The sequence below is a fragment of the Limtongia smithiae genome (assembly GCF_038497785.1).
Source record: "Limtongia smithiae strain NRRL Y-17922 unplaced genomic scaffold V1518scaffold_5, whole genome shotgun sequence".
Lineage (NCBI taxonomy): Eukaryota > Fungi > Ascomycota > Lipomycetes > Lipomycetales > Lipomycetaceae > Limtongia > Limtongia smithiae.
Window position 1 is genome coordinate 255,145 of NW_027117626.1, and position 23,372 is coordinate 278,516.

At 55.1% G+C, this 23,372-nt stretch overlaps 9 protein-coding genes across 9 annotated transcripts; 5 read left to right on the plus strand and 4 right to left on the minus strand.

Moving 5' to 3' along the window:
- Positions 1-4: 4 nt before the first annotated feature.
- On the minus strand, positions 5-783 carry V1518DRAFT_415790 (uncharacterized protein). Its single transcript, XM_066903894.1, has 3 exons — positions 553-783; positions 317-500; positions 5-249 (listed from the first exon to the last, which is right to left on the minus strand). Exons 1-3 carry the CDS (start codon positions 727-729, stop codon positions 110-112), a joined length of 501 nt encoding a protein of 166 aa, XP_066759762.1. The 5' UTR covers positions 730-783; the 3' UTR covers positions 5-109.
- V1518DRAFT_415791 (NADP-dependent oxidoreductase domain-containing protein) lies at positions 659-1,866 on the plus strand. The gene has a single exon (XM_066903895.1). It carries the CDS (start codon positions 877-879, stop codon positions 1,744-1,746), a length of 870 nt encoding a protein of 289 aa, XP_066759763.1. The 5' UTR covers positions 659-876; the 3' UTR covers positions 1,747-1,866.
- Positions 1,732-4,805, minus strand: V1518DRAFT_415792 (uncharacterized protein). The gene is made up of 11 exons (XM_066903896.1): positions 4,612-4,805; positions 4,432-4,561; positions 4,266-4,382; positions 3,870-4,216; positions 3,172-3,819; positions 2,980-3,106; positions 2,817-2,927; positions 2,634-2,763; positions 2,317-2,578; positions 2,048-2,260; positions 1,732-1,995 (listed from the first exon to the last, which is right to left on the minus strand). The coding sequence occupies exons 1-11, from the start codon at positions 4,747-4,749 to the stop codon at positions 1,840-1,842; spliced, it is 2,379 nt and encodes a 792-aa protein (XP_066759764.1). The 5' UTR covers positions 4,750-4,805; the 3' UTR covers positions 1,732-1,839.
- Positions 4,806-5,269: 464 nt separating this feature from the next.
- On the plus strand, positions 5,270-9,163 carry V1518DRAFT_393257 (uncharacterized protein; the record flags this gene model as incomplete). Its single annotated transcript, XM_066901784.1, has 3 exons — positions 5,270-5,618; positions 5,694-7,243; positions 7,294-9,163. The coding sequence occupies 3 exons, from the start codon at positions 5,270-5,272 to the stop codon at positions 8,845-8,847; spliced, it is 3,453 nt and encodes a 1,150-aa protein (XP_066759765.1). The 3' UTR covers positions 8,848-9,163.
- On the minus strand, positions 9,018-11,506 carry V1518DRAFT_251483 (mitochondrial 37S ribosomal mS29 domain-containing protein). The gene is made up of 2 exons (XM_066901001.1): positions 10,232-11,506; positions 9,018-10,179 (listed from the first exon to the last, which is right to left on the minus strand). Exons 1-2 carry the CDS (start codon positions 11,311-11,313, stop codon positions 9,189-9,191), a joined length of 2,073 nt encoding a protein of 690 aa, XP_066759766.1. The 5' UTR covers positions 11,314-11,506; the 3' UTR covers positions 9,018-9,188.
- Positions 11,507-11,619: 113 nt separating this feature from the next.
- Positions 11,620-13,876, minus strand: V1518DRAFT_415798 (uncharacterized protein). Its single transcript, XM_066903897.1, has 5 exons — positions 13,421-13,876; positions 12,823-13,365; positions 12,037-12,769; positions 11,901-11,984; positions 11,620-11,845 (listed from the first exon to the last, which is right to left on the minus strand). Exons 1-5 carry the CDS (start codon positions 13,602-13,604, stop codon positions 11,803-11,805), a joined length of 1,587 nt encoding a protein of 528 aa, XP_066759767.1. The 5' UTR covers positions 13,605-13,876; the 3' UTR covers positions 11,620-11,802.
- Positions 13,877-17,320: 3,444 nt separating this feature from the next.
- V1518DRAFT_415802 (uncharacterized protein) lies at positions 17,321-19,175 on the plus strand. The gene is made up of 4 exons (XM_066903898.1): positions 17,321-17,616; positions 17,731-17,802; positions 17,891-17,943; positions 17,999-19,175. The coding sequence occupies exons 1-4, from the start codon at positions 17,589-17,591 to the stop codon at positions 18,812-18,814; spliced, it is 969 nt and encodes a 322-aa protein (XP_066759768.1). The 5' UTR covers positions 17,321-17,588; the 3' UTR covers positions 18,815-19,175.
- Positions 19,176-19,193: 18 nt separating this feature from the next.
- V1518DRAFT_415807 (ubiquitin-related domain-containing protein) lies at positions 19,194-19,979 on the plus strand. Its single transcript, XM_066903899.1, has 6 exons — positions 19,194-19,330; positions 19,381-19,405; positions 19,478-19,553; positions 19,611-19,623; positions 19,682-19,750; positions 19,808-19,979. The coding sequence occupies exons 1-6, from the start codon at positions 19,242-19,244 to the stop codon at positions 19,818-19,820; spliced, it is 285 nt and encodes a 94-aa protein (XP_066759769.1). The 5' UTR covers positions 19,194-19,241; the 3' UTR covers positions 19,821-19,979.
- Positions 19,980-20,006: 27 nt separating this feature from the next.
- On the plus strand, positions 20,007-22,585 carry V1518DRAFT_415810 (ubiquitin-conjugating enzyme/RWD-like protein). Its single transcript, XM_066903900.1, has 7 exons — positions 20,007-20,463; positions 20,633-20,749; positions 20,815-20,885; positions 20,941-20,978; positions 21,034-21,208; positions 21,267-21,912; positions 21,966-22,585. The coding sequence occupies exons 1-7, from the start codon at positions 20,400-20,402 to the stop codon at positions 22,178-22,180; spliced, it is 1,326 nt and encodes a 441-aa protein (XP_066759770.1). The 5' UTR covers positions 20,007-20,399; the 3' UTR covers positions 22,181-22,585.
- Positions 22,586-23,372: the final 787 nt, after the last annotated feature.

Genomic DNA, 23,372 nt, shown 5'->3' on the forward strand with positions numbered 1-23,372 from the left:
TCCTCGCGAGTTGCTTGCAAAAAATAGAAAACCCTAAGAGTTGCTACACACACCTAGAACTACATTTATACGGAAAACAGAAAACACCAGTGATCCCATGTAACTTATGTTACTCGAGCTCATCATCGTTATCGTCGAGATCGCTGCCCTCGTCAATGTCGGGAACCTCGCCTTCCGGGACGACTTGTACCTCGCCGCTCTCGACCGCGTCGACCCACTCGCTGTACACGTCGACCGGCACAGTCAGTGCTGTCTTGTTAGCACTGGCTCGCACATGCACCTGCACACAATACGCTCGACAAAAGGAGAGACCAACCATTCGTAGGCGCCTGGAAATGCTGTCCACAGATCTTGCAGTTGAGAAACCCAAGCTTGAGTTTCTTGTCGATCCTACAAATGACGGATTTCTCGTGGTTGCAGAACAGACAAGAGAACACTGTCGGCAACGGCTCGCTGCGGCGTCTGGCTTGTGGCTTGCGCGTCGCTTTCTTGCGTTTGCCCTGTGCATGTTAGCAGGAAGAACAGTAAGAGTGAGAATGGTGAAAGCAGTACCATTGTTGTGATCGGGCGTATGTGCCGCGATGGATGGGAGGAGAGGGGGACAGACGGGAGAAAGTGGAAGGCGATAGAGGAGCGCGAACCTCCCAACCCCCCATCCGCCATTAACCACGGTACGACGCGTACACTCTGCATATATATGTCCCATCTAGCTAGAAAGCCTTCCGTCATGATGGTTTCTAATCCATCGTCAAGAAAGTTGGGTATAATTGGGGAGAGTTATAGGTGCAGCGCGGTAGTCCGACGGTGAACAGCGTACTACTACGATGACCTCCCCACCGCCCATCCGCCCACAACCATCACCACGATCCGCAGCCTATGCATCCCGCACACACAATGTCCCCAACAACAATTCCTCGCATGCTCTATGGGACCGCCTGGAAAGCCGACGCGACAGCTTCACTCGTGTACACCGCGCTGTGTGCCGGCTTCCGCGGGATCGACACGGCGTGCCAACCTAAACACTACAACGAAGCCGGCGTCGGTCGCGGCATCCAGCGTTTCCTGTCGTCGCCGGATGGGTGTCGTCGGGAAGATTTGTATATTCAGACGAAATATACGCCAATCTCAGGGCAAGATATAGGTCGGCCGCTGCCGTATGATACCGCGTCGTCGTTGAGTGAGCAGGTGTTGCAGTCCGTGGCTACGAGTTTACAGAATCTTGGAGTGGATTACATTGATGCAGTGCTACTGCATTCGCCGCTTCCGACATTACAGGATACAATCACAGTCTGGCGCGCGTTGCACGGCCTTACCGTGGCCGACGGCGGTGCAGCTAAAATCCGCATGATCGGCATCAGCAATGTCTCGCTCGACGTGCTACGGGCGCTGATAGACGCGACCGGTATCCACCCTGTGGTCGTTCAAAATCGGTTCTACGCTGCAACTGGATACGATGTCACACTGCGGGAGTATCTGCGAGAACACGGTATCGTGTACCAGAGTTTCTGGACTTTGACCGCAAACGACGGGTTCTTCACCAGTCCGACGCTGCGCGAGGTTGCGAGGACAAGGGGGGTGTCACTTGTGAGCGCAGTGTACGGCATGGTTCTGAACGAGGGCGTGTGCATCCTCAATGGAACGACGAACGAAGCACATATGCATGAGGATCTCAAGTTGCTGGATCACAACCCGGTGAGAGGGCACGTATTCCCACAAGTTCTCAATGAGATGGGCGGGTTGGCCTGAAACACGTATAAAATGTCCCATATATACCCTTGCCTCTGTTGTACTATACTACAAACACGCCTCGTTAATTCACGCCACTGCACGTGCAGGCTGCTACGCCTCATCCGTCTGGTCTTCGAGCAACATGTTTTCAAGCTCCCGCGAGAAGAAATCGTCGTCGGGATCTTGATAGTGTAGTTGCGCCGACGCTTCCATGTAGCGTCGCATGTTGTAAAACTGCACTAATGCGCGCAAGGCTACTTCTTTGGGCTATGAGGCATTAGATTGTTGGCTTTCGGTGTAACGGTGGGATGTCACTCACATAAGAATCGTCGGCTTGTCCGTCCATATCCATGGCAGCGGCCAACCAGTTATCCCTCAGCTCCTGGCGACAGTACAAGTAAATCGCAGTGATCACGCGCATGTTTGCATGCCGCCACTTGCGGCCGCAGTAAGGAACTTGGCCTTTGATAATCTTGAGAGCGTAGAGCCGCGCCTCGTATTGCGATATCCGCAGAGTCTTTCGCAGGCAGTTCTACAGAGCTCATTAGCCACCGTCACGCACATATACACATATACATCAGAGCTTACGGGAACTTTGAAGTTCAGCAAAGACAGATGCCGATACGCCTTGTTCTTGACCACCTTTTGACATATCTTGAGCAGATTGATTGCACTGAAAAAATTCCGCGAGGAAAACACAGTGACTTCGTCCTGCTGCAAAATCTCCTCCAGCGTTTTGCTGCCGCTTTGCTCGGACCAGTACATGCCCGTCGCGGGTTCTGTCGCAATCACATGCGCGCGGTCGGGGATGATGTCATCGCTGGCTAAGGAGCGGCATACCGAGAAAAAGCTGGCAAGGGTTAGACTACGATGAGCCGGAAGTGCGACAGTGCAAGCGAACATACCATAAACTTGGGACTTCAGGAATCTGAAGAACGAACTGCTCAATCTCGGTTGTGTTGAATACTTGAACTATGAGCGGGCAGATATTGCAGTCAAAGAGCATCTGGCTCAGTAGCTCGAATTTCAGAATGTCTGGCAAACGCGTCAGTACACCGTTCCCTCGAGACTCGCTCTGCGAAACTCACGCGATGCCTTGAACCATTTCAGGAGGAGGTATAAACATCCTGAAATTGCCTTGAGCAGGATTTCATTTTCCCGGATCGTCTCGAGTTCGCTCTTCATGGATACATCCACGCCTAAGCAGTGTATTAGTTCCTGACAGTTCAAAAGAACATACGCCTAACGTACCATCGTCGCCGATGCCAAACCGGGGATATTGCCGGAACGCAACTGGCGACTCGACCGGCGAGATCACGAGGAGAATAAACTTGAGCGAGTTGATCACAAACTGCTGCATGTACGGTAGCATATCTTTCTGTATGACAGTTAGCACAGCACCAACAACTGCGAGACCAACAACTGCGAATACAAGGGACATACGTAAACTTGCTCAGTGCGTGCTAGTCGTTGTGCTGATGGGTTGTACTTGTCGTCATGTAAAGACACTTCCGAGTCAGATCCATTGGCTGTAGACTCTATCCACCCGCGCTCTTGCTTCATGAACTCCTCGCGCTCATTCCACAGCTGAACGATTGCGAGACTAGTGTGCAGCCGTTGCGAGAAGATCTCCTCGGCTTCGCGAATGCTCACGGGAACTTCGACCGTGTCCTGAGGATACAGAAATGGAAAGCTTTTGTCCGTTTGGAAAACAGATTTTTTGCTCTTCGACATTGGTGGTGGAGATGGCGGCGGGGAAGGTGCCGGGGTTGCAATGTGCACGGAGGAGTGTGGGAGAGGATCTGCACCGAAATCAAACTCAAACTCAGACAGACTTGAGGAGGAAGACGCGCATGATGGATTCATGTATGAAAACTCCTGCTGCGCCGGTTCGACTGGCAGTCGATATCCGGGGTATCGTGAGCTGATGTTCTGACGAAACGCTTGGTAGTCCAGTGGTGTTGCGGAGATTGTGTCGTTTTTGGATTCCAGAGGAAGACCAGCGAGACCGCGCGAGTATTGCTTTGCGTCTGTGAGGTCCTTGGAAGAGCCGAGGATAGTGAGGATTAGCTTCCACGTGAGCAGGTATATCTGCCATAGTTAGCACGGCATTAGGTATAGAATAGAGAGAGGCCACAAACATTTCTCCAAGGAAGATCATCGGTGATGCGCAGTCTGAACTCAGCAATTTGCTGTATGAAATATGACACTAAGTTCGGCTCAATCGATGCCAGTTCATGTACGAACTCGGCTTCGTGTCGCGTGATCACAACCACATAGAGGATTGTCGCGGCAAGAAAGAGGTCGCGGCGGTACGTCTGCTGTATGGTCACGACTTCTGCTTCGGGGGGGATGGAGGTGATTCGGAGAATGCAGGTCTTGATAGTGTGGAAGACGGGGTCGAGAGCGTTGGCGCGCCAGAGGAGAAGAGAAGATTTGCGGATCATGTCGAACTGGTGGTCATTGGTTTTTGTTTCGCCAAAGGCACCTATACATATTAGAGAATATATAGTGGTAAGAAAAGGGAAGGACAGTACCTAAGCTGATGTAGAAGAGACGTAGGAGCGCGCCGGACCGCAGGTCGTCGTTGGAGAGCTGAGCGAGCTGGGTGGAGATGTAGTCCTGACGCGCGGCATGGCGAGTGGTAGACCATGCTGTGGGAGTTAGTCAAGAAGTTGTGTAGCAGCGCCAACGAGTACCTACGCTTACAGAAGTCGCGGCAGAACGCGTTCTTCGCGTCGGTGAGGAGCGTGCAGTCGGAGTACGCGAACCACTCGTCGAGTTCCGTCTGCGGCGCCTCGGTGTCGGTGTACTCGTACTTGAACTCGGGGGCCTGGAGAGTGTCAGTTCAATAAATAAAGTGTCAAGCAAACGGCGACGGACCCGGAAGCGGTGCTTGGACGCGATGCGCTGGAGGTTTGAGGCATTGCTGGGATCGGGCAGTCGCAGCTCGATGTCACCGTCGATGTCCGGCGCACCGGCCAGCGGCGAGTCCTGCGGAGGGACAAGCGTGAGACGCATTGCTTTCTGCGCGGAACTGACGGGGCCGCTGGGTAGGTGGTGGTCAATACGGCAGCAGCAGCACGAGTGGACTAGGTGAATCGTGACGGAGGCATCGAGTACGGGTCACGACTGCTGGTTAGAGTTGTGATCCCGCCGCACACCTGTGAGTATGACTCGCTCTTGCAGCGGCTGGCGCATTTTGACCGTCTGGCAACGCGGCGCTCTACGCGCCCTCTAAATAGACGACCGCGGCGGAACGAGTCGCGCGGTCCTTTCCGTCACGATCGCTGCTGCCTTAGCGATTTGTCTCGGCCGCTGCTGCCTTATGTGTCGTACGCGTACATGTGCGGCGCATGCTATTTCGGGCGCGCGTTTGTTGACTGCGAATTAATGCACACGTCTGACCCCAGCGCCGCACGCGCCACGCGCTCCCACGATCTGCGCTGCTGTTCTTGCTCCTCCGTGCAGCCCTCTCTTCCTCCCCGTCCCTTCCGCTCCTATATTCCTCGTTCCCCGTCCCTCCCTGGCGGCGCCCGCAATGGCGCACCACCCGCACCACGCCCACGTCCCCGCAGCAGGCCCTATCGGCCACGCGCATTCCTCCGCTGATGCGCCCGTCCTCATACCTCTCTCCGCCTCACGGCCCCCACATCTCCCCGCCATTGCGCCCCTCCCACCACTCGTCGTACCAACCCGCTTCACCGCCAGTGGCGAGTTTCCCTCCCCACGCCTAGCATCACCCCCGCCGCTCATTCCCCCGCGCAACCGCCCGCCGCTCCGCCTCGTCAGTTCCTCCGCCGCGTTGCCCTCCGCACGCCGGCCCGAGCCGCCTGCCCTCTCGCCCATCTCCATCGCCGCTCCCGGCGCCACGCCACCGATCCCACGCCGTCTCCGCTCCGAAGGATCACGGCCAGTCGGCCCCACCGGCGATTCTGAGCTCGCCGCGGGTCCTAATGATCTAGGCACGCCGCCGCTCCCGCCGCTCCGGTCCGCGCGTTCGTTCTCGGGTTCCGCAATCGACACCTCTACCCCGTACCGCCCACGCAAGTCCTCGCTGGTCTCGCAATTGCAGCAGTCGGCCTCCGACAAGTCATCGTCCTCGTCGCCTGTACCCTCGCCCGCCTCCTCTGCTGCCGCGCACTCACCAGACACGTCCAGTAGCCCAATCTCGGACGGCTCGGGGTCTTCGCCCGCATCCACTTCCTCCGTCCATCACTTTCCCCATGCCGCCGCTGGAGTAGCCTCACGAAAACAGCAGCGGCGCAACAATAATCCTCAATTTCCAATCAACCATAGCGCTTTCCCATTCCCGCCTCGGGTGAACTTCAATTCCTCCACAGACTCGCTTGGCGCACGGCTCTCCCAGCAAGGCCTCGACCAACCAACTCCGCGCGATGACCGCAACCACCACTCGAACCACCAGCACCAACACCATGAGCATCGTCACCGCCACCCCGACCCTCCCACAGCCTCATATGATCCACTAGATCCGGAGATATACACTGCCCCATTGCCTACCACGGAAAACCCGCCGGCACTCTCGCTGCTGCGCCGGCTGTCCACCGCAATGCCTTCACGCAGCCTGTCGCGCCTGTCACGGTCAAGCCCGGACTTGCGCGCTCAGTATCTCACGCCGACATCTCGTGAAAATGGGTCATCCGCCGACTCGGACCATCCAGCGAATGCTCTGTCGCGGCCGCTTACCGCTGGCAGTGCCCTCAGCGCCGAAAGCAGCGGAAGCAGTGCTGGCTCCAAGAAACACCATACAGGCTTGCGTGCACAACGTTCGCTTAGCCGGATACGCCAATTCGCGCGCAAGGCATCCACCGGTAACCTTACCGTCGTCCCTTCTGCATCGTCCACGCGCATGTCGCGTTCCGTCTCGCCGCTATTACACGCCAAGCTTGCTTTGGGCGACTCCGACCTTGCCGACGCTGCGGTGCCACCGCTTCCCGAACAGTTTTTGTTGCATCTTCGTGTCAGCGAGTCTGAGCGCCTACAGGCGGAAAAGCCTTCCGTCGTTCTCATCAACCTTGATGACACAGAAGCATCCAGTTCGAACAGCACTGGCGTACTCACGCCTGATACACCCATAACGCCGACGTCCACTCAAGACGTGCTGGCTTCTCCAATATCCGACGAGACTGTTGTTCCAAGCACTGCATCGCCGTCCCCGCAGGACCCTCCGCCTCGTGACGGCGTCACGACCCCGGTGCCGCCATCTAGTGCCGAAGACGATGACGTGAGCGAGGTCTTCTTTACTCCGCGCTCCACCGTTGTCCGGTCCTCCATGATCATCGACACGTGGCCGCCAGTCAGCATACGGACGTCAACGGCGCCTGAGCCGGTTCGGCCCATTCCACCCACGCGCATGAGTGCGCAGTCGACGGAGGATTCTATCGCGATAATGTCGGACTCGCAACAGAAGCGACTGCTAAGACGCGTCCGGCTTATTCAAGAACTCATCACAACTGAGCGTGCATACCTGTCGGACTTGAAAGTGATTGACCGAGTAAGTCTTGTTGGAATTCTGTCCGCTAAGCAGGCTCTAACATATCGTAGTACTATCGAGCGAGCGCCATGCGGCAGTCGTTCCTGTCCAAGCACGACGTTTCGATCGTCTTTGCCAACTTCCAGGGAGTTCTCGACTTCTCTGACCAGTTCTGTAACAACCTCAGCGGTGCTGGCGCTAGTGTTGCGAACATCGACGAGGCGAAACCTGATGTGTCGATTTTGCTCGAGCGTGAGTCGTTTATTGGTGAAATATTCCTACAGTCTATGCCGCAGCTGGAAACAGCGTACCGAGCGTATTGTTCCTCGCATGAGCAGTCTGTTGCACAAGTGCAGCGGCTTCTTTCCTCGTTGCAGGCGCCAGTCACACGCTGGCTTGAGTCATGCAACGCCGCGAGTCGCAGCCACACCAACGCGTGGAGTCTTGAGTCGCTGCTGATCAAGCCTGTGCAACGACTGCTCAAGTACCCATTGCTGCTTAAGTCGCTCGAGGAAGTGACGCCGGATGATCATCCGGACAAGCTGCTACTCGGCCAAGCGATGACGGAGATCCAGTTTTGCGCTGAGCGTATCGACCGGGAAAAGCAAGCTCGGAGTTCGCGACCACGCGGTATTAGCGCCAGCAGCGGCGTCGGCACATTCGGACGCTCGACAGCCGACCGGATCAAGGCCATTACATCTGCAGCAACGTCGTCTGCAGCCGACTCCGCGCCGTTTATTCTTCCGGAGACACCCGATCGCACGTACGACGCCATCGCTGATCGCTTCCGCCGACGAAACTTGCAATTGCGCATGGTGCTCAATGGGTTTGCAGATACGTTGCAGGTGATGACGATATGTGCGGATCGGTTCCAGTCGCTCGCGAGCTCCGTGGACGAGTGGCCGCGGAAGCCCGGCCCGACACGCTCTGCGTCAATGGCGTCAACGGCCTCTGTGAACTCTGCTGTAACTCTCGTCCCCGGCAGCAGCTCATGGCGGACAATCAAGGCAGCCTCAAGCGACATGCACGGGGCGGATCTACCTAAATTCCGCGGTAAAGCTGCTTTGCAAGTGCTCGCGCCGCTGGAACAGATACTGGAGGCGTTTGACAATATCGCAAAGCTGATGGCGAAGCGCGAACGCAAGCTCGCAGAGTACATCAAACACAAGACCGCGAGCTCCTCGCGTTCGCGCACTCCCGCCCTTGGCATGCCGACTGCCGACCGCACTGTCACAGCCGCAGAGTCGTACATCAAAATCAACTTGCGACTTGTGCGTGAGATTCCGCAGTTCCTAAAGCTTGTGGATCGATCAGTAGAGGCAGTCACCGCGGTGTGGGTCTCGCTCAAGGTGCAATACTTTGCCGCTTGCTACTCTCGAATGCTTGAGCACGGATGCACTGGCACTCCGGGGATTACCCCCTCTGGCAAACCGATTAAATCATCTGGTTCTGGTCGTACGGCCGCCGTGAACAGTATCTCTGAGAAGGACATAATTCAGATCCTTGTCGAGGACATCGAATTGCAGTACTTGCTACAGTCGACGTCCGCGCCAGAATGGACCTCGCGATTTTCGTCGTCGGACTCAACACGACGGATTTCAGAACAAAAGAAAGAAACAATTTAAACAAAAAGGTGACAATTTACGATTCCTTGTTCACCCATATCCACAGGAGTATATATGGAAATAGGCGTACTCAGTTTGATTTTTGTGTATTATGGAGGCGGTTTGATAATAAGGTAGAGAAGTCATAGAACCAGGACATCTCGTGATATCGGGGAGATGGGTGGGTTTTGCACGCTGCATATATTGGCTGGGTCAATAGCATCACGATGAGCGATAGCTGGACGAAGTAGTCTATTTTTTTGATACAAAAAAATGCAGATTTCAAGAGTCTTACGATATATATACATCCAAATGTACAGTACTTACATACATGTGTTCTATTAATTTGGTTTTGTCTCTCGTTAGAGTAAAGGAAACAGGCAACTCGTCATGAGGGCGCGCGGGTTGCCGTTACCAGATGCAGCCCACTTCCACGCGACGAAGCGCGCCCAGAACTGTGATTTGCGCTCGTCGATCACTGCGCGGACTGTGGCTTCTGACAGACCGGATGGTAAGTTCACGGCGGAGGAGGATGTGGATGCAGCAGTGGTTGAAGGGGTTGGTGAGGTTGAGGAGGAGGCAAATGTGTCGAAAAGGGTGCCGGTTTCGTTCTTGCCGATGCGTTGGGACGATGTAGGTGTTCCGACAGTAGCGATACTGGCGCCCGGTACCGTGCTCGCGGCGTCGCTTGAAACAGCAGCAGTAGCAGTCGCACCCGCGGAGTTCACGGACGCTTCTGCGAGCGCGGTGGCCGAGCCCAGAATGCTTGCAGAATGCAGCTTCAAGCCGTGCGCCTTAACCACAAACGGCGCCGCTGCATCGCTCGCGATACGGCCAAGCAAGTCGTGCTCCGCCTTGATCTTTGGCAACAGCTGCCGCGCAAAGTTGACGGATTTGCTATCTTGCAACGCGTGAAATCGCTTTTCCACAACCGAGCGCGCGGTCACGAATTTTTGTTCCTCGGCGCGGATGTCATTGAGCACGCCCGCCGCGCGGTAGTAGCGCAGAAGCGCGTCAGATTCCTGCAGCGAGAAGGGTGCGATGGGGATAGCGTGGGCGGCGGACAACGCGGAGACCAGCGCGGGGTCGTATTTCGTCTTGACGGGGTCCATGTACGCGTAAGGCGCGGCGGTGCCGAAGACATGCTTCATCGTCAAGCTGCTGCGCGGACCAGAGACAGCGGCCAGGGTCATGCCGGTGGGGAATTTGCGCGACCCGGAGATGAAGTCGATCAGTAGTTTCGGGAGGAAGAACTCGGTGTAACGCAGGCGCTGATACTCAGTGTCGCGGTATGCGGTATAGTACTGCTCTGCCAGCGCGCTGATGTTGTCGACCGACAGGAGGATGGGGATTCTGCTTGTTGTTAGCATTCATGATGACTGAGTGGGAAAGCAAGGACGCATACTTTACTTCGCGCTCGACCATGAGCTCGTCGATGAGATATTTGAACCCCGGCACCGCATTCCTCGTATTCGACGCGGCAAGACGAATCAAATCCACAATCGAGTTCTGCCCTGCCTTGAGAGTGACCACATCACGTCTGCCGAACCGGAACTCGTACGACTTTGTGAGCTTCGCGCTGCTCAGAGGCGACGTCACCGTCTTGAAATTCAAGTTCGGGCCGTCCGTAATGGGTGCCGCCTCGGCTACCTTCTTTCCCTTTTTGGTCGGCACCACCTGCTCCCGCTCGAGCAGTCCGTTCGCGTCGGCGATGCGTCGCATCAGACGACGCAGGTACATCGGCTGGTCGTATAGCGTGCTTTCAGCACCATCCTCAGGTGCTTTGAAGTCGACCCATCCGTCGACCAAATCTTCGGCGTCCGGAAAGTGCAGTACAAAGTAGCCCTCTTTCTGCGCAAACGCGATCGCTTGCTGGAGCACCACGCTCTTACCGGAGCCCGCTGCACCTGTCAATAGTACACTCGTCGCCGTCGCAGGGGTGCTCTCTTTGGCAGCCTTCAAAAACGCGTGAAGTTCGGTGGACTCCTTGCGTATGATGGTCGCGGCTTCGCTGAACAGGTTGAAATATTGCTTCGGATACACCGCGCCGAGCTTCTCAAGGTAGTCGACCGTCTTAGGCGCGTAAAACGCAACTCGCGTTTCCGCGCTTTCGGTCTCGCCAAACATAACTGCGGCCGGCACAAGTTCGTCTTTATCAACCGCGCCCATTGGCTTCATATTCAGCTGAGCATCAGCCTTCCGCGCATTGCGCTCGTTCACGAGCTCCACTGTCTTATCGAAGCTGTAGATCGACCAGTTCGGGTTTTTCGGCGGCGCAAACATGTTCACCTTCGGCGCCTTCACCTGCCGCGCAGCTTTCTGCGCCGCAGACATTTTCTCCGGACGGGCTTTGTTCATGCTCGCTTGCGTTGGGGATGTGCTATGCAGCTCGCGCGCTGCCGGCGCCGGCTTCCCGATCACAGACGCTGCTGTGGTCGCGCCGCTTCGTACGCCGGCGGCTCGGTGAAGCAATACATGCCGCGACATTGTGTGCTATGTGTCTTGTCTGGCTACGACTGCCAATTGAGTGCTCTCGGGGCTGCCGGGGAGCGTGCGTGCGTCGGGATTCGTTGGTCGGGCGTGCTTCATGTACGAAAATTTGAGAGTTTGGCGTTGTCGGAATCACGTGGTTAAGGTGATCGTAGAGACGCAAAGTGCGGAGAGCCTGGGACCCTTCGCGCATGTCCTGATTCGCGCTTTATCAGAATTGTCCTCATTATTGCAAACGCGGGCATCAAGTACAAATGTGCTGTGCTCTTCACGAGGACGATCAACTTTTACGGAGTAAATGAAGGCGTTAATTTTGAAAATCTATCAAAACACATATCCATGTGATCCTTCCCCATGCAATATTTTGTGCCGCTTCGCTAAACTAACACACCGCACCTTCTATATATAAAACGAGAGACAGGAAAACCCGAAAACCGATAAAATGCAAGTGACCCTGGGTTGAGGACGCGAAAACTAACAATTGGTTCAGAAACGGGTGATATCCCGGCCAAACATCCAGTTCGCAAACCTATGGAGCGTTAATAGTGGGATGACAACATATTACAAGATGCGGAAGGGCATACCAGTAAATGGGAATGAGAATCTTGTTCTTCACGCTCACGCTCATGGATAGATAAGCACCACGCCACAAGATCCAGGCTGTTCGTCTGTATTGCTGCGTTAGTGATATTCTGATCAAGTTAGAAAGCAATGACATACCCAGTGACTTCGCTGTTACTGCCCTGGAGAATAGCGCGCCAGCCGCCAAGGTAGGCCATGATACCCCGGTTGTTGAACTTGAATGGGTTATGAGGAAGGTTGTACGTTCTACGGGCTTCGCGGTTGAGCTCCTTGGCGAGGTACAGCGCTTTTTGCGACGCGACCTGCGCTGTGGCCGGTAACCGGTCACGCTCGATCTGTGCGCAATCGCCGAGCGCGTACACGTCCGGGACAATGTCGCCCTTTTCGCCGGTAGGCGAGACTTCGTACACATTCAGGCGCTCGTCGGTGATGAGGTTGAGTCGCTTGTCCTTGACGAGATCGCGGCACGCCTGCACAAACGGGTTGGGCGCGAGACCAGTCGACCAGACAAGGAGACCGTAGGGCACAATCTCGTCCTTACCCTCAGCGTTCTTGATGTACAGCTGCCGCGGCTGCACCTCTTGCACTCGTACGCTGGTGCGGATATCGATGTTCTGGCGGCCAAAGTAACGCTCCGCGTACGAGGACAGACTGCGATCAAACGAGCCCAGAATCTGGGGTGCGACGTCGAAAATCGTGATTTGAGTGTACGGCATCAGCGCGGGGTAGTAGTATTGCAAGTCATCGTGAATGAGATCATGGAGTTCGGCGGAGAACTCGATGCCAGTGGGACCGCCGCCGACTATGCAGAAGTGCAGAAGCGCACGCTTCTCAGCTTCGGAGACGGAGAAGAGATTGGCGGCCTCGAACCCTGGGGAGAGTTAGCGTACAAGTTGAGGCATTCACAAGTAGAGAGGTCCGTACGTTCAAGGATGATTCTGCGAATCTTGCGAGCATCGGCGATGTCCTTGAGGAAGCAGGCATGCTCCTTGACACCCTTGATATTGAAGGTCTGCGAGTAGCAGCCGACAGCGACACAAAGCTTGTCGTACTTGATGCTGAACGGCTGTGTGGGATCAACCCCCTCAATGCGAGGAGTGACGGTGATCTCCTTGCTCTTGATATCGACACCAGTAGCCACTCCCTGAACGAACTCGATGGATGGCAGGTGCAGCTCGAGCGCCTTCTTGGTCGTGATCTTGTCAGCCTTGTCGCCGGTTCGCGAGAGTGCAGTCAGGATCTGGTCCTTGAAATCGCCGAACTTCCGCCATCCCATGCCCTTGTCGCGCACGCTCTCGGTCGCGACGTGGAACTCGAGAGTGCCGACGGCAGTGGATGCAAGCAACGGAGTGAACACAAAGTACGAGCGCGGGGAGATGACGACGCAGCGGTAATAACGGGGGTCCAGATGGCGCAGAATGTTGTACCCTGCCCAGCCGGAGCCGACGACGACGACGGTTTCACGGGCTGTCGGAGTACGTTAGTTCGGCTATGGCTAAGGCGCGTCGTGCGTAGTACATACGGTCGTTGGCGATGGAGGGCATGACTTCGCCATGGGAGATGGACTGTGACTCAGCCTGGTGGAGCTGGACCTGGGCGGCCGAGGTGGACAGCAACTGCGAGGCGGAGAAGCGGATGGCGGCGGCAGATCTGAGGCCGGCGATGGCGCGCCGGCGAGCGGCGGGGTTGTGGAGTGCGGGGAGCATGGCAGCAGCAGCCTAGAAGGGCGCGCGGGTGTGGCAAGGGCTGTTTTGTACTTGCGGTGATGTGGGCAGGCAGGGAAGCGGGACCGAGGGAGAAAGCTGCTATAAGGAGGAAACGCCGAGGGCCGCGTGCGCGCGCGCTTTATTAGGATTTTGCGGTCAATGGTCAGCACCATCGTGACTCCAGTGCTCTGTGCGGACCAGTCTACGCGGACCAACTCTCGGAGACGCGGGACGGGCCCGGAGAGGCCTGTCTGGGGGCGCAAACGAAGCGCGGCCGACGCGCTCGAGGTTGACGGACGCGGGGCGGCCCATCGCCACCGTTGCGCGCCGCACGCCGCACATGTCGCGGCGCCACCATTGCCCACTGCGCAGACTGCGCTCCGGGGACCGTCCGGTCCGCCACAGCAGGCACCCGCTGCTGCTCTTGCATTCCCGGCACGGCAGAGGCGTGTACCGGGCGATGGGGACAGCGCTCGCGAACGCGCGCAGAGGCGGCGGGGCGCGTGCCGGAGGAGGCAGCGCTGCTGTGGGGTGCGGCAGCGCGACGAGGGCCTCGGAGCCAAGGACGGGCAGGCGGAGCTAGTTACAAGGGAGTTACTCCGACGGCGCGGCCGGAGTGCGGCAGTACTGGTGTAGAGAATGTAGAGGCCGGTGGCAGCGCAAACAGCAGCACCACGGGGGCTGCCAGTGCAAGCCGGTCGACGGGAGACTGCTCGCTGCACGCGGAGAGCCGCTCACGGCTGTCTGTTGCTCGGTTTCCCCGGCTTTTTAGCACAGCGTTATGTGGCACTGCGGCAACCTCGAGTCTGGGGAAGAGAACCTGGCGAGGATGCATGTGTCGCCGTCGCTGTCGTCGGAGGCTCCCCGCAAGCGCGCCGCTGCTGTCGTCCACTCACGCGCGGGCGATTACACCTCGCCCAAGCCTGCGGAAAGTGCTCATCCAACGCAGCCTGCCCGCCGAACGGTCCGCCTGCTTCCGGGACCGCATGTGTAGTCCTCCTGTTCGGCCGCCACACTCGGCCCCTGCCGCAGCCACAGGTCCTGGAACAGGTGGGCGAGTCCGGCCGAGGGGGCCGAGGAGGACGGTCTTCGCAGTTGCCTCGCTTCGTCGCGTCTCACTTCGCGTGACGTCCCGTCGTCGAACTCTGTCCGTTGCCCGCTGCGGCGTGTCGGAGACCTGCACAAGCTTCTTCCCCTGTTCTTATTTGCTTCTCTGGCTCTTGTCGCCCTCGCGCCCGCTTCGGCTTCGCCCTATTCTTTCCTGAGCGCTTCCGCCAGCGAAAACATTGTCGTCGTAAAAATTAAAATGTCCTTTGTGCCGTCGTCATCCGTGACCGCCGCGAAGCTGCCCAGCGCCGAGCGGCGCAGTTCACCCAGAACTTCGTCGCCTGCAACGGCTCCCTCGCTCCCCTCCTCTTGCCCCGGAAGCCTGCCGCCGACGAGGGTGTGCGCCATCGCATGTCTGCGTCGGCTGCTTGGCTGCACGCGGATCCGCGCCGGACTTCCCCAGGTTCTCCGCAGTAGCAGTCGCCAGGATGTCTGACTTCCCCGGACCGACGCTCATCCGTAGCGCGGATGCGCGTCGCCCTCGAGCCCTCGTGCGGTCAACAGGGTCGGCAAGGTTTCATTCGAACCGTGTTTTGCGGAGTCCGGTTGCCCGTCCGACGCTCAGACGGACTCTTCTTTGATTCGAGGATCGTTCAAAGAACCCTTTGAGACATGATCTTATGTTTCCTTGAATGGAGCCGGTCCGTTCGCATGATCGCCGCCTTGTCTCCGGCTTAGTCCCGCGAACAAGGCTATTGTCGTGCCGGGAGATGCATGCCCTGTTTTGTTATCGGTTTCTCCGCGTCTCCGGCTGTCGGGAGCAAGAAACAGCACAGATGTACAATGCGGACTGTGACACATGTACGTGACAGCTGGAGAGTGTATACTTCTCTATCGCACACAGGCAGCTAAACAGCCTGCAGCGCGTAACTTTCGCGAGCTCACCAGCAACTACAAATCTGCAAGAGGGCATTGCAATCAGTCGCTTTTGAATACCCTCTCTGCCTTCAAGGCGTAGCATTTCAGCGGGAACGCGTCGTACGCCGCCTGTCCTGCGCAGCTTGCACGCCTCTTCCCAATCCAGTAGATCTCAAATAACGTGCGCCCTCCACGCCGCCTCCGCGCCGCAATCCGACACGAAGCACTGCGCCGATCCGGTCGGGAACTCCACCAGCCATGCTCTATTTTCCCGCGAAATCACTGTCAACACTACCATGCAATAGTAGTAAATAGAAAATTTGGCAAAAAGAAGAGCACCTACGATTCCAGCGTGGTCTCCCACCGCAGTACTAAGTAGGCCCAAAGGAGCTTAACGTGTGTTGATCGGACGGGAAACAGTGCTTTCTCCTTGGTATGGCCCTTCCTGTGTAATTGATTATGTGGCTCTACTGTACTCTGTAAAATTTGGTCATGAGTCGTTCGAATTCCAGTATGATTTAGCAAAGTTGTGATCGGAAACACTTTATACCAAAACCCTCATGCATTTAGAATCATATAGCAGCAGATAGGTCGCTCTGTGGTCGCTTGTAGCTGGAATCTGATTACTGTACAATTGAATCGCATACCTCGAGCTTGGCGTTTGTATCGCGCTACCATGTCTATTGCACAGAGAAGATCAAAAGACTAGGTCCAGCACCGTATATGACAAATCTTCAGATCGCTTGTGTAATCGATTGCGATCGTGCACGGGGTTGCTGTGTACGTACATGGCTATGTGGGAGCGCGGAGCGCAGAGCGCAAGGACACGCATAGTGGCGGCAGTCAGGGTGAACAGATTACGCGAACCATGGGCGAACAGAAAATCATCAGCTAAGCAACTGTAGCCGATCTTGCGTGCTGGCGTGAGTATTATTATAATCCAGGGCGTCTTGCATCGCAAGCTCATGACGCTCATGACGTAGCATCCGAGGGAGAAGTCTCAAGAAGTCCGCCGAGTCGCACGACCAACAACACATGACGGATTCAGGGACCACCGTTCGTCGGCGCCGACGTCGAAACTCGAGTCCGCTCGGCGAGGATAGCGTTATCAGATCGTGGCGCATGACGTCGCCGCCGAGCGCAGCACGCTGGCCGGAGTCTCGAGCGGTGGTGGTCGCGGCTAGCCCGCGCTGGACTGGCAGAAGACTCTGGCTTGTGAACTCTGAGCACGCTGAGCTGAGCTGAGCAGGCCGCGATGTGTGCGTCGTCGCAGGATCTACGTAGCCGCGCCTCCCCGCCAGAAGCGGCATTCCAAACAGGACCCCACTTGATCCAGCAGGAGTCATGATTTGCGTCCCACGGAAGGCGCGGATGGAGAAGCCCGAGGGCGGTGGAGACCACGAGAGCGCTCGCTGTATGCCGGCCAGGAGCGAGTCTAGACGGCACGGGTCTGACTAAAACACACTCCGCCGGCGAAAATGAGCCTCGCCGCCGCCAGCTCTCCCGGCCGCACCGCCCCGCGCGGCTCGCGGCTTGACTCGCCGCAGCAGGGCCGCGCAGCACGCTGCTGCGCCCGCTCTTGCGGCGGCAGAACGCCATGGCGATAATCTGGCGGCCCAGATTATCGCCACAAGATCAGGACAGCGGCAGCCCTGGCCGAGCGGTGGCGGCGGTGGGCGCGGGAGGGGCCGGGCAATAAGTTACCCGGAACTGCGCCACAGGGCCACGGTCGGCCTCGTCTCTTTCGGCGGTGCGCCTCTGCGTAAGCATCCGCTTCGCACTGCGCCAGCTCCTACACCATCCCGTTCTCCCTTCTTCACCCTGCCGCCCTACTTCGCCACGCTGTCGCGCTCGTTGCCTCCCTACTTCCGCCACCGCGTCCCCTCCATATTCCTTTCCGCTGCAGCCGCCTACCCCTTCACCGTCGGCTCCTCCCCTTCTAAGTCTCCAAACGCGGCACCTCCACCTCACTCGCCTACTCCTCCAGCTTCGGCCTTTTCTTTTCCATCACATAACAGAATGACGCACTCAAAGGTCGTAATCATCGGTCAGTAGTCCCGTACATGCATGTTCGTCGCTGTCGCTGTGTTGTTGCCATCGCCTTCGCGTTATCAGATGCGGTTCGCAGTGTTCCGGAATTAACGCGTCTTTGGTATTATAGGCTCTGGCCCTGCTGCTCACACTGCGGCGATCTACCTCGCTCGCGCTGAGATTAAGCCTGTCCTCTACGAGGGTATGTATGCTGTGTTCTGTGTGCTCTTGATTTAGCACCCGACTATTTTGTTTGTCGAAGACCATAATACTGATGTATGTTTCGCTAGGTATGCTTGCTAATGGTATCGCCGCGGGCGGTCAATTGACGACCACCACGGAGGTATATTATTTCTATTTTAGCACCTACTGTTTCAAGCGCCTGACACCTCTTTTAGATCGAGAACTTCCCGGGTTTCCCCAACGGCATCCTGGGCGCCGAGCTCATGGACAACATGCGCGCCCAGTCGGAGAAATTCGGTACCGAGATCATCACAGAGACCATCTCGCGGATCGACCTGTCTGCGCGTCCGTTCAAGTACTGGACCGAGGACAACGAGGACCAGGAGCCCAATACCGCCGATGCCGTCATCATGGCCACCGGCGCCTCTGCCAAGCGTCTGCACATCCCAGGTGAAGAGACATACTGGCAGGCTGGCATCTCCGCCTGTGCCGTTTGCGACGGTGCGGTCCCCATTTTCCGAAACAAGCCTCTCGTTGTCGTCGGCGGCGGCGACTCTGCGGCCGAAGAGGCTATGTTCCTTACCAAGTATGCCTCTAAGGTCTACGTTCTCGTTCGCCGGGACAAGCTCCGGGCATCCAACATTATGGCCAAGCGTTTGCTGGCACACCCCAAGGTCGAGGTTCTGTGGAACAAGGCTCCTGTCGAGGCCAAGGGCGAAAACGGTCTGCTGAACAAGCTCGTCATTAAGTCCACGATCGACGGCACCGTCACTGACCTTGACGTCAACGGTCTCTTCTATGCCATCGGCCATGTGCCCGCCACTTCCATCGTCAAGGGCCAGCTCGAAACCGACGAGGACGGCTACATCATCACCAAGCCTGGCACTGCTTCTACCTCTGTGCACGGTGTGTTCGCTGCTGGCGACGTTCAGGACAAGCGCTATCGTCAGGCCATCACCAGCGCTGGCACTGGTTGCATGGCTGCTCTGGAGGCCGAGAAGCTCTTGGCCGAGGAGGAGGATGCCGAGTAAGCTTCTTTTTTCTACTTTCTTATAAACTATCCGGGTGCTCGGTCGTTGGCTGAAGGGCCTGCCTGCATTGGCTGTATATTTTCGGGTGCGAATCACATTGGAACGAATGCCTTTCTATGCGACTTTACGATCTGCTTTTAACTTGTGTAATTTTGTTCTCTAAGCTTGCATTTGTTTTGTCTGTATATGTTCCTTTACAAGGCACATCTGATTGATTTAATACTCTTGGTTTTGCGACTTTGTTTTTTGTATTTGTGTTTTTACGCCTAGAGTATTTAGAGTCTACGTGTGTGCTAATTGAAGTCGCTATGAGAGTATTATTGTAAATGTAATGGAGAAAATAAAAGTAAATATATATGCTTGAGTCTCTCCGTCCTGGGGGGGCCGTCACAGAATGTTGTAAGGTTTGAAGGTCGCTGGGAGGTTCATGATCTCATCGAATGTCCGCTGCTCTTCGACTCTCTTCAGGCCATACACACAGCAAGCAAATATGATTGAAGTTATTTGCAACGATAGGTACGTGCTTCCTGAGTGTATTCTAGTAGTCTAAGAACTAACGAAATTAGACTTGGGAAGAAGATTCGAGTTAAGGTACATCCGTTCCGTTTCGCAACGAGTATTGCAATTATCGGCTGTGGACTTTCGAATGCTAATGCCCTCAAGTGTTTGGAAGATGACACCGTCGGCGACTTCAAGAAGCTAGTAGCAAGTCAAATTGGCACATCGTATGACAAGATTAGTAAGTTGCCGGTCGTGTTCGCTGTTAAATGCGTCATTAACGTGATATGTCTTCTAGTTCTGAAGAAGGGGTATATACAATACGCCGTCGAGTGGCTTACACGCATGACGTGACTAACTTGGAGAAAGATATACGACATTCAAGGACCACATTACTCTCGCAGATTATGAAATTCACAATGGGGCGAGCTTGGAGTTGTACGTACTTTTAGTTGCTGCTACCTTGTCCTGGGATGTTACTGACTTGTCCACCAGATACTATGCTTAGATCAGGGCGTATTTATTTACGGAGAACAGCACTTCAATTAGACGAACCCGCTGTCCCTCGTCATATTGAATCGGAGGAAGCGAGCATGTATGATATCAAGCAGAATACGAAATACTGCAAGTAAGTATTATTTGCAGACAATAATGTAGCATATACGGTAAATGTGTCAACATGCTATAACACGAAGTTCCGTCGGTATTCGCAGCATAGCTTGCAAGTGTAGACTGCTGAAGTACTGAACGATCTAGTCGTGAACGGCCCATGTGGATCTTTAAGCCGGGTAAAGTTGCGACGCGACACACGAGCTGCGCGGTGTCTCCAAAACCTCACGCTACCCTCCACCATCTAGATTCATACCACCAGGAACACCACCCGATTTTAGATATCCAACAATCGACACATTGTCAGTAGCTCTGCCGAGACAGAACCCCTTACCTTGACTGTGCCGGTTCCGCAGCAGGATATCTGCGTCACCTGAAAAAACTTTAATTTTCATTTGGCGTCCCAGACTAGGATTTTTGTACGCGAGTACAACTCGCGAGCTCTTCGTCTGCAAGGCCGTGGACGTTGAATCGCGCCATGAATTCTACCAATATTCGCATTTTGAAGGAGCTACTAGATATTCAGAGGAGTACAGATCATTGTAGGCATACTTTTACTTTTTTTCTTGCTATTGCTGAGTTGTTCGCCGGGATCTCATTATCAAAATTCTGAGAATCAGCTTGTGATGAGCTGCTCACCTACTTTCGGGCCTGGACCACCATACCATGAGATTCAGACTTAACTAACATTATGACAATTTACTGCTTTAGCGATATTCGTTTATTTCGATGAATCCAACATCAGGAGCGTTCGCGCTCTGATTTTGGGCCCGACAGATACGTGCTATAGTTTAGGCATGTTTGAATTTACGATGAAGTTTCCCAAAGGTAAGGCATTTGTCTAATGGTATACACCGTGCAGCGTGTGAGTCATGAATTTAACTGTGCTTCAGAATACCCGACGAATTCACCAGCGGTCCTCGCGATCACCACCAATGGAGGACGAACGCGATTCAATCCAAACGTGAGCTACCTTAAACCGGTCCTGTGTGTTGATTGTTGTTGACGAGCTCTTCTAGATCTATGCCAGCGGAAATGTCTGCCTGTCAATTTTAGGGTGCGCAACGATAGAATGAAATTTTACGTTGAGAATCAACTAATTCGTGTTGTAGGACATGGCGAGGTGAGGCCGGCGAGCAGTGGTCGTCTGCTCAGGGTATTGAGTCCGTGCTTCTTTCGGTGCAGAGCTTGATGGGCCCAAATCCGTTTGAGAACGAACCAGGTTACGAGCACACAAGCAACACAAAGCAGCAGTATGTGAAGGAAGAGAAAAGTTATATTGACAAAGTTAGTAGACTTCTATGTTATTGGTATGGTACGATATATGCTTACGCAACGATTCTAGATTCGGCACGAGACGATACGTATTACAGTGCTGCAGAGATTAGAAGGATATCTGAATATTCGACCATCTGCTGTCAAGGCTCCGACATCAGAGACAACCTCAGACCGACCTGAAGCTTCATCGAGCGATCTTGCAAATGAGCCATTTGAGGATCTGTGCAAGCGTTTATTTCGCTATTACTATTCAGCATACAAGCGTACCATCGAATCACAAAAGGGTAATGTGGAAGACGGAACTAAGTTCGCCATAATGCCGTTCGAATTCGGCGGCAACAAAATGGAGGGCAAATTTATGTACGGTGATCTGGAGAAGAGATTAGACGCTGTAAGGGACGCTCTGAACGCGGAAGCAGAACGGTGGATCATAGAGGGCCGCGAGGCGGTAGAATCCGGTATGGGCATCGCGGCGAGCATGCAGCTACAGTACGAGCAGATCTCGCGGTCGTTCCAGGCGAAGTATGAAGGCACGGTATCGATTGAGCTGATCGACGATAATCCGTTCGCGTGGAGAATCGTGTATATAGGCCGGCCGATGACGAGCTTGGACGGTGGGCTGTTCCGCGTGCGAATGATTATGTCACCGAGATTTCCCGACGAGCAGCCGCGCATGGTATTTGAGACGCCGATATATCATATCAATGTCACGGGTGGGTATTTGTTCTTTGGCTATGTCTACGGACACTGCTAACTAAAATTTTAGCCGACGGTGTTCCTTTTTTTCGCGCGGCGAAGGCAGAAGATCCCAAGTCGCACATCGAGGGCCTTATCAATCTTCTTGAGTCAAGCGACATATCACCAGATCCACGGACTTGGATGAACCTAGACGCCGCTACTCTGTACTTTGGCACGCCGGAGCAGAAGAGGGAATACAAAAAGTCGTTCAGACGTGCTGTTCAAAGATCGTCGGAATACTAAATCACACACGCTGACGGTATTAGCAGTTAAATGTGTGGTGCTGTACATACAGTAATACGAATTATATATATGCGGGTTGAGGGAAGTTTGCAATGATTTTTTCGTCGTCTCGGGATATGTAGCGAAGAGAGAGGACGGTGATGGCATGGCGTTGAGTGTGCTGTTATTTGCTTGATGTGCTCGGGTTCTGCAGTGTCCGTAGTGAATGATATTTGGCATGCTTGTGTAAGCAGCTGGTGCAGCGCCGAAGAGGAGGGGTTGCGCGCTTGTGCATAGGTAGCGCTCCCGGGATGTTATGAATCGGTCGCGTCTTTTGCGTACTAGTCATGTATCATGGCTGCCCGTCTTCATGCTAACTACATTACCTGTTACCTTGCGGCATTTGCAATAATCGATCAATTCACGGTGTTTGCGATATTCGGCATTTCTGTGATGCTGCTGGACTCTAGGTAGGCACGCACACGTATACGAGTACATAGAACGCGTATATGCAGCGGGGTAAAGAGAGACGAGAAGAGATAAGACAAGACGGATTTGTTTCAGTCGCATACGACAGCCTATGCGTGTGATGAATTTTTTCTCAGGAAGCTTTGTTAGGCGGCTACACAGGATTGTGAGCGCATTAAGGGGAAGGGTAGGTGGAGGCAGGGGCATCCAAGCAGGATGGGACGAGTTCGTGATTCGGTCGCAGAACAAGCGACGTGAGTAGCGGAGGCGATTGCGGCTTCAAGGCGTCCGCTCGTTCATCCATTGCTGTCAGGTTTACACAGACATGCACGCATGCATGGATTTCTATTCGATAGCACTCTGTAGAACGCTGCCAACGAGCAGCAACGTAAGCCATTGCAACAGACAGTTCGTCGTGATCAGCTCGGACCGGAGCGCGGCTCGCTGCCAACACCGAGGCGTCTTCCTTCCTGCAGCGCGACAAAACCTACAAACCACTGGCTCTCTTTTGGCACGACGCCATTATGAAATCACAAAAATAGTTCGGCCCCTGCCCGGAGTCGCTTTGCAGGAGTACATGAGAAGAGCCACAAGCAGAAAAAAAAGAAAGGAAAGACAGGCAGCGTGGCTGACATTGAAACAGGGTGTCTCTCCGAGAACCTGCGCTGCTCTCTCAGTGGGCGGCACAGAACTACCAGGCAACGGGAAGTTTACAGTATGTTTTGTGATATTCGTGGTTATGTCT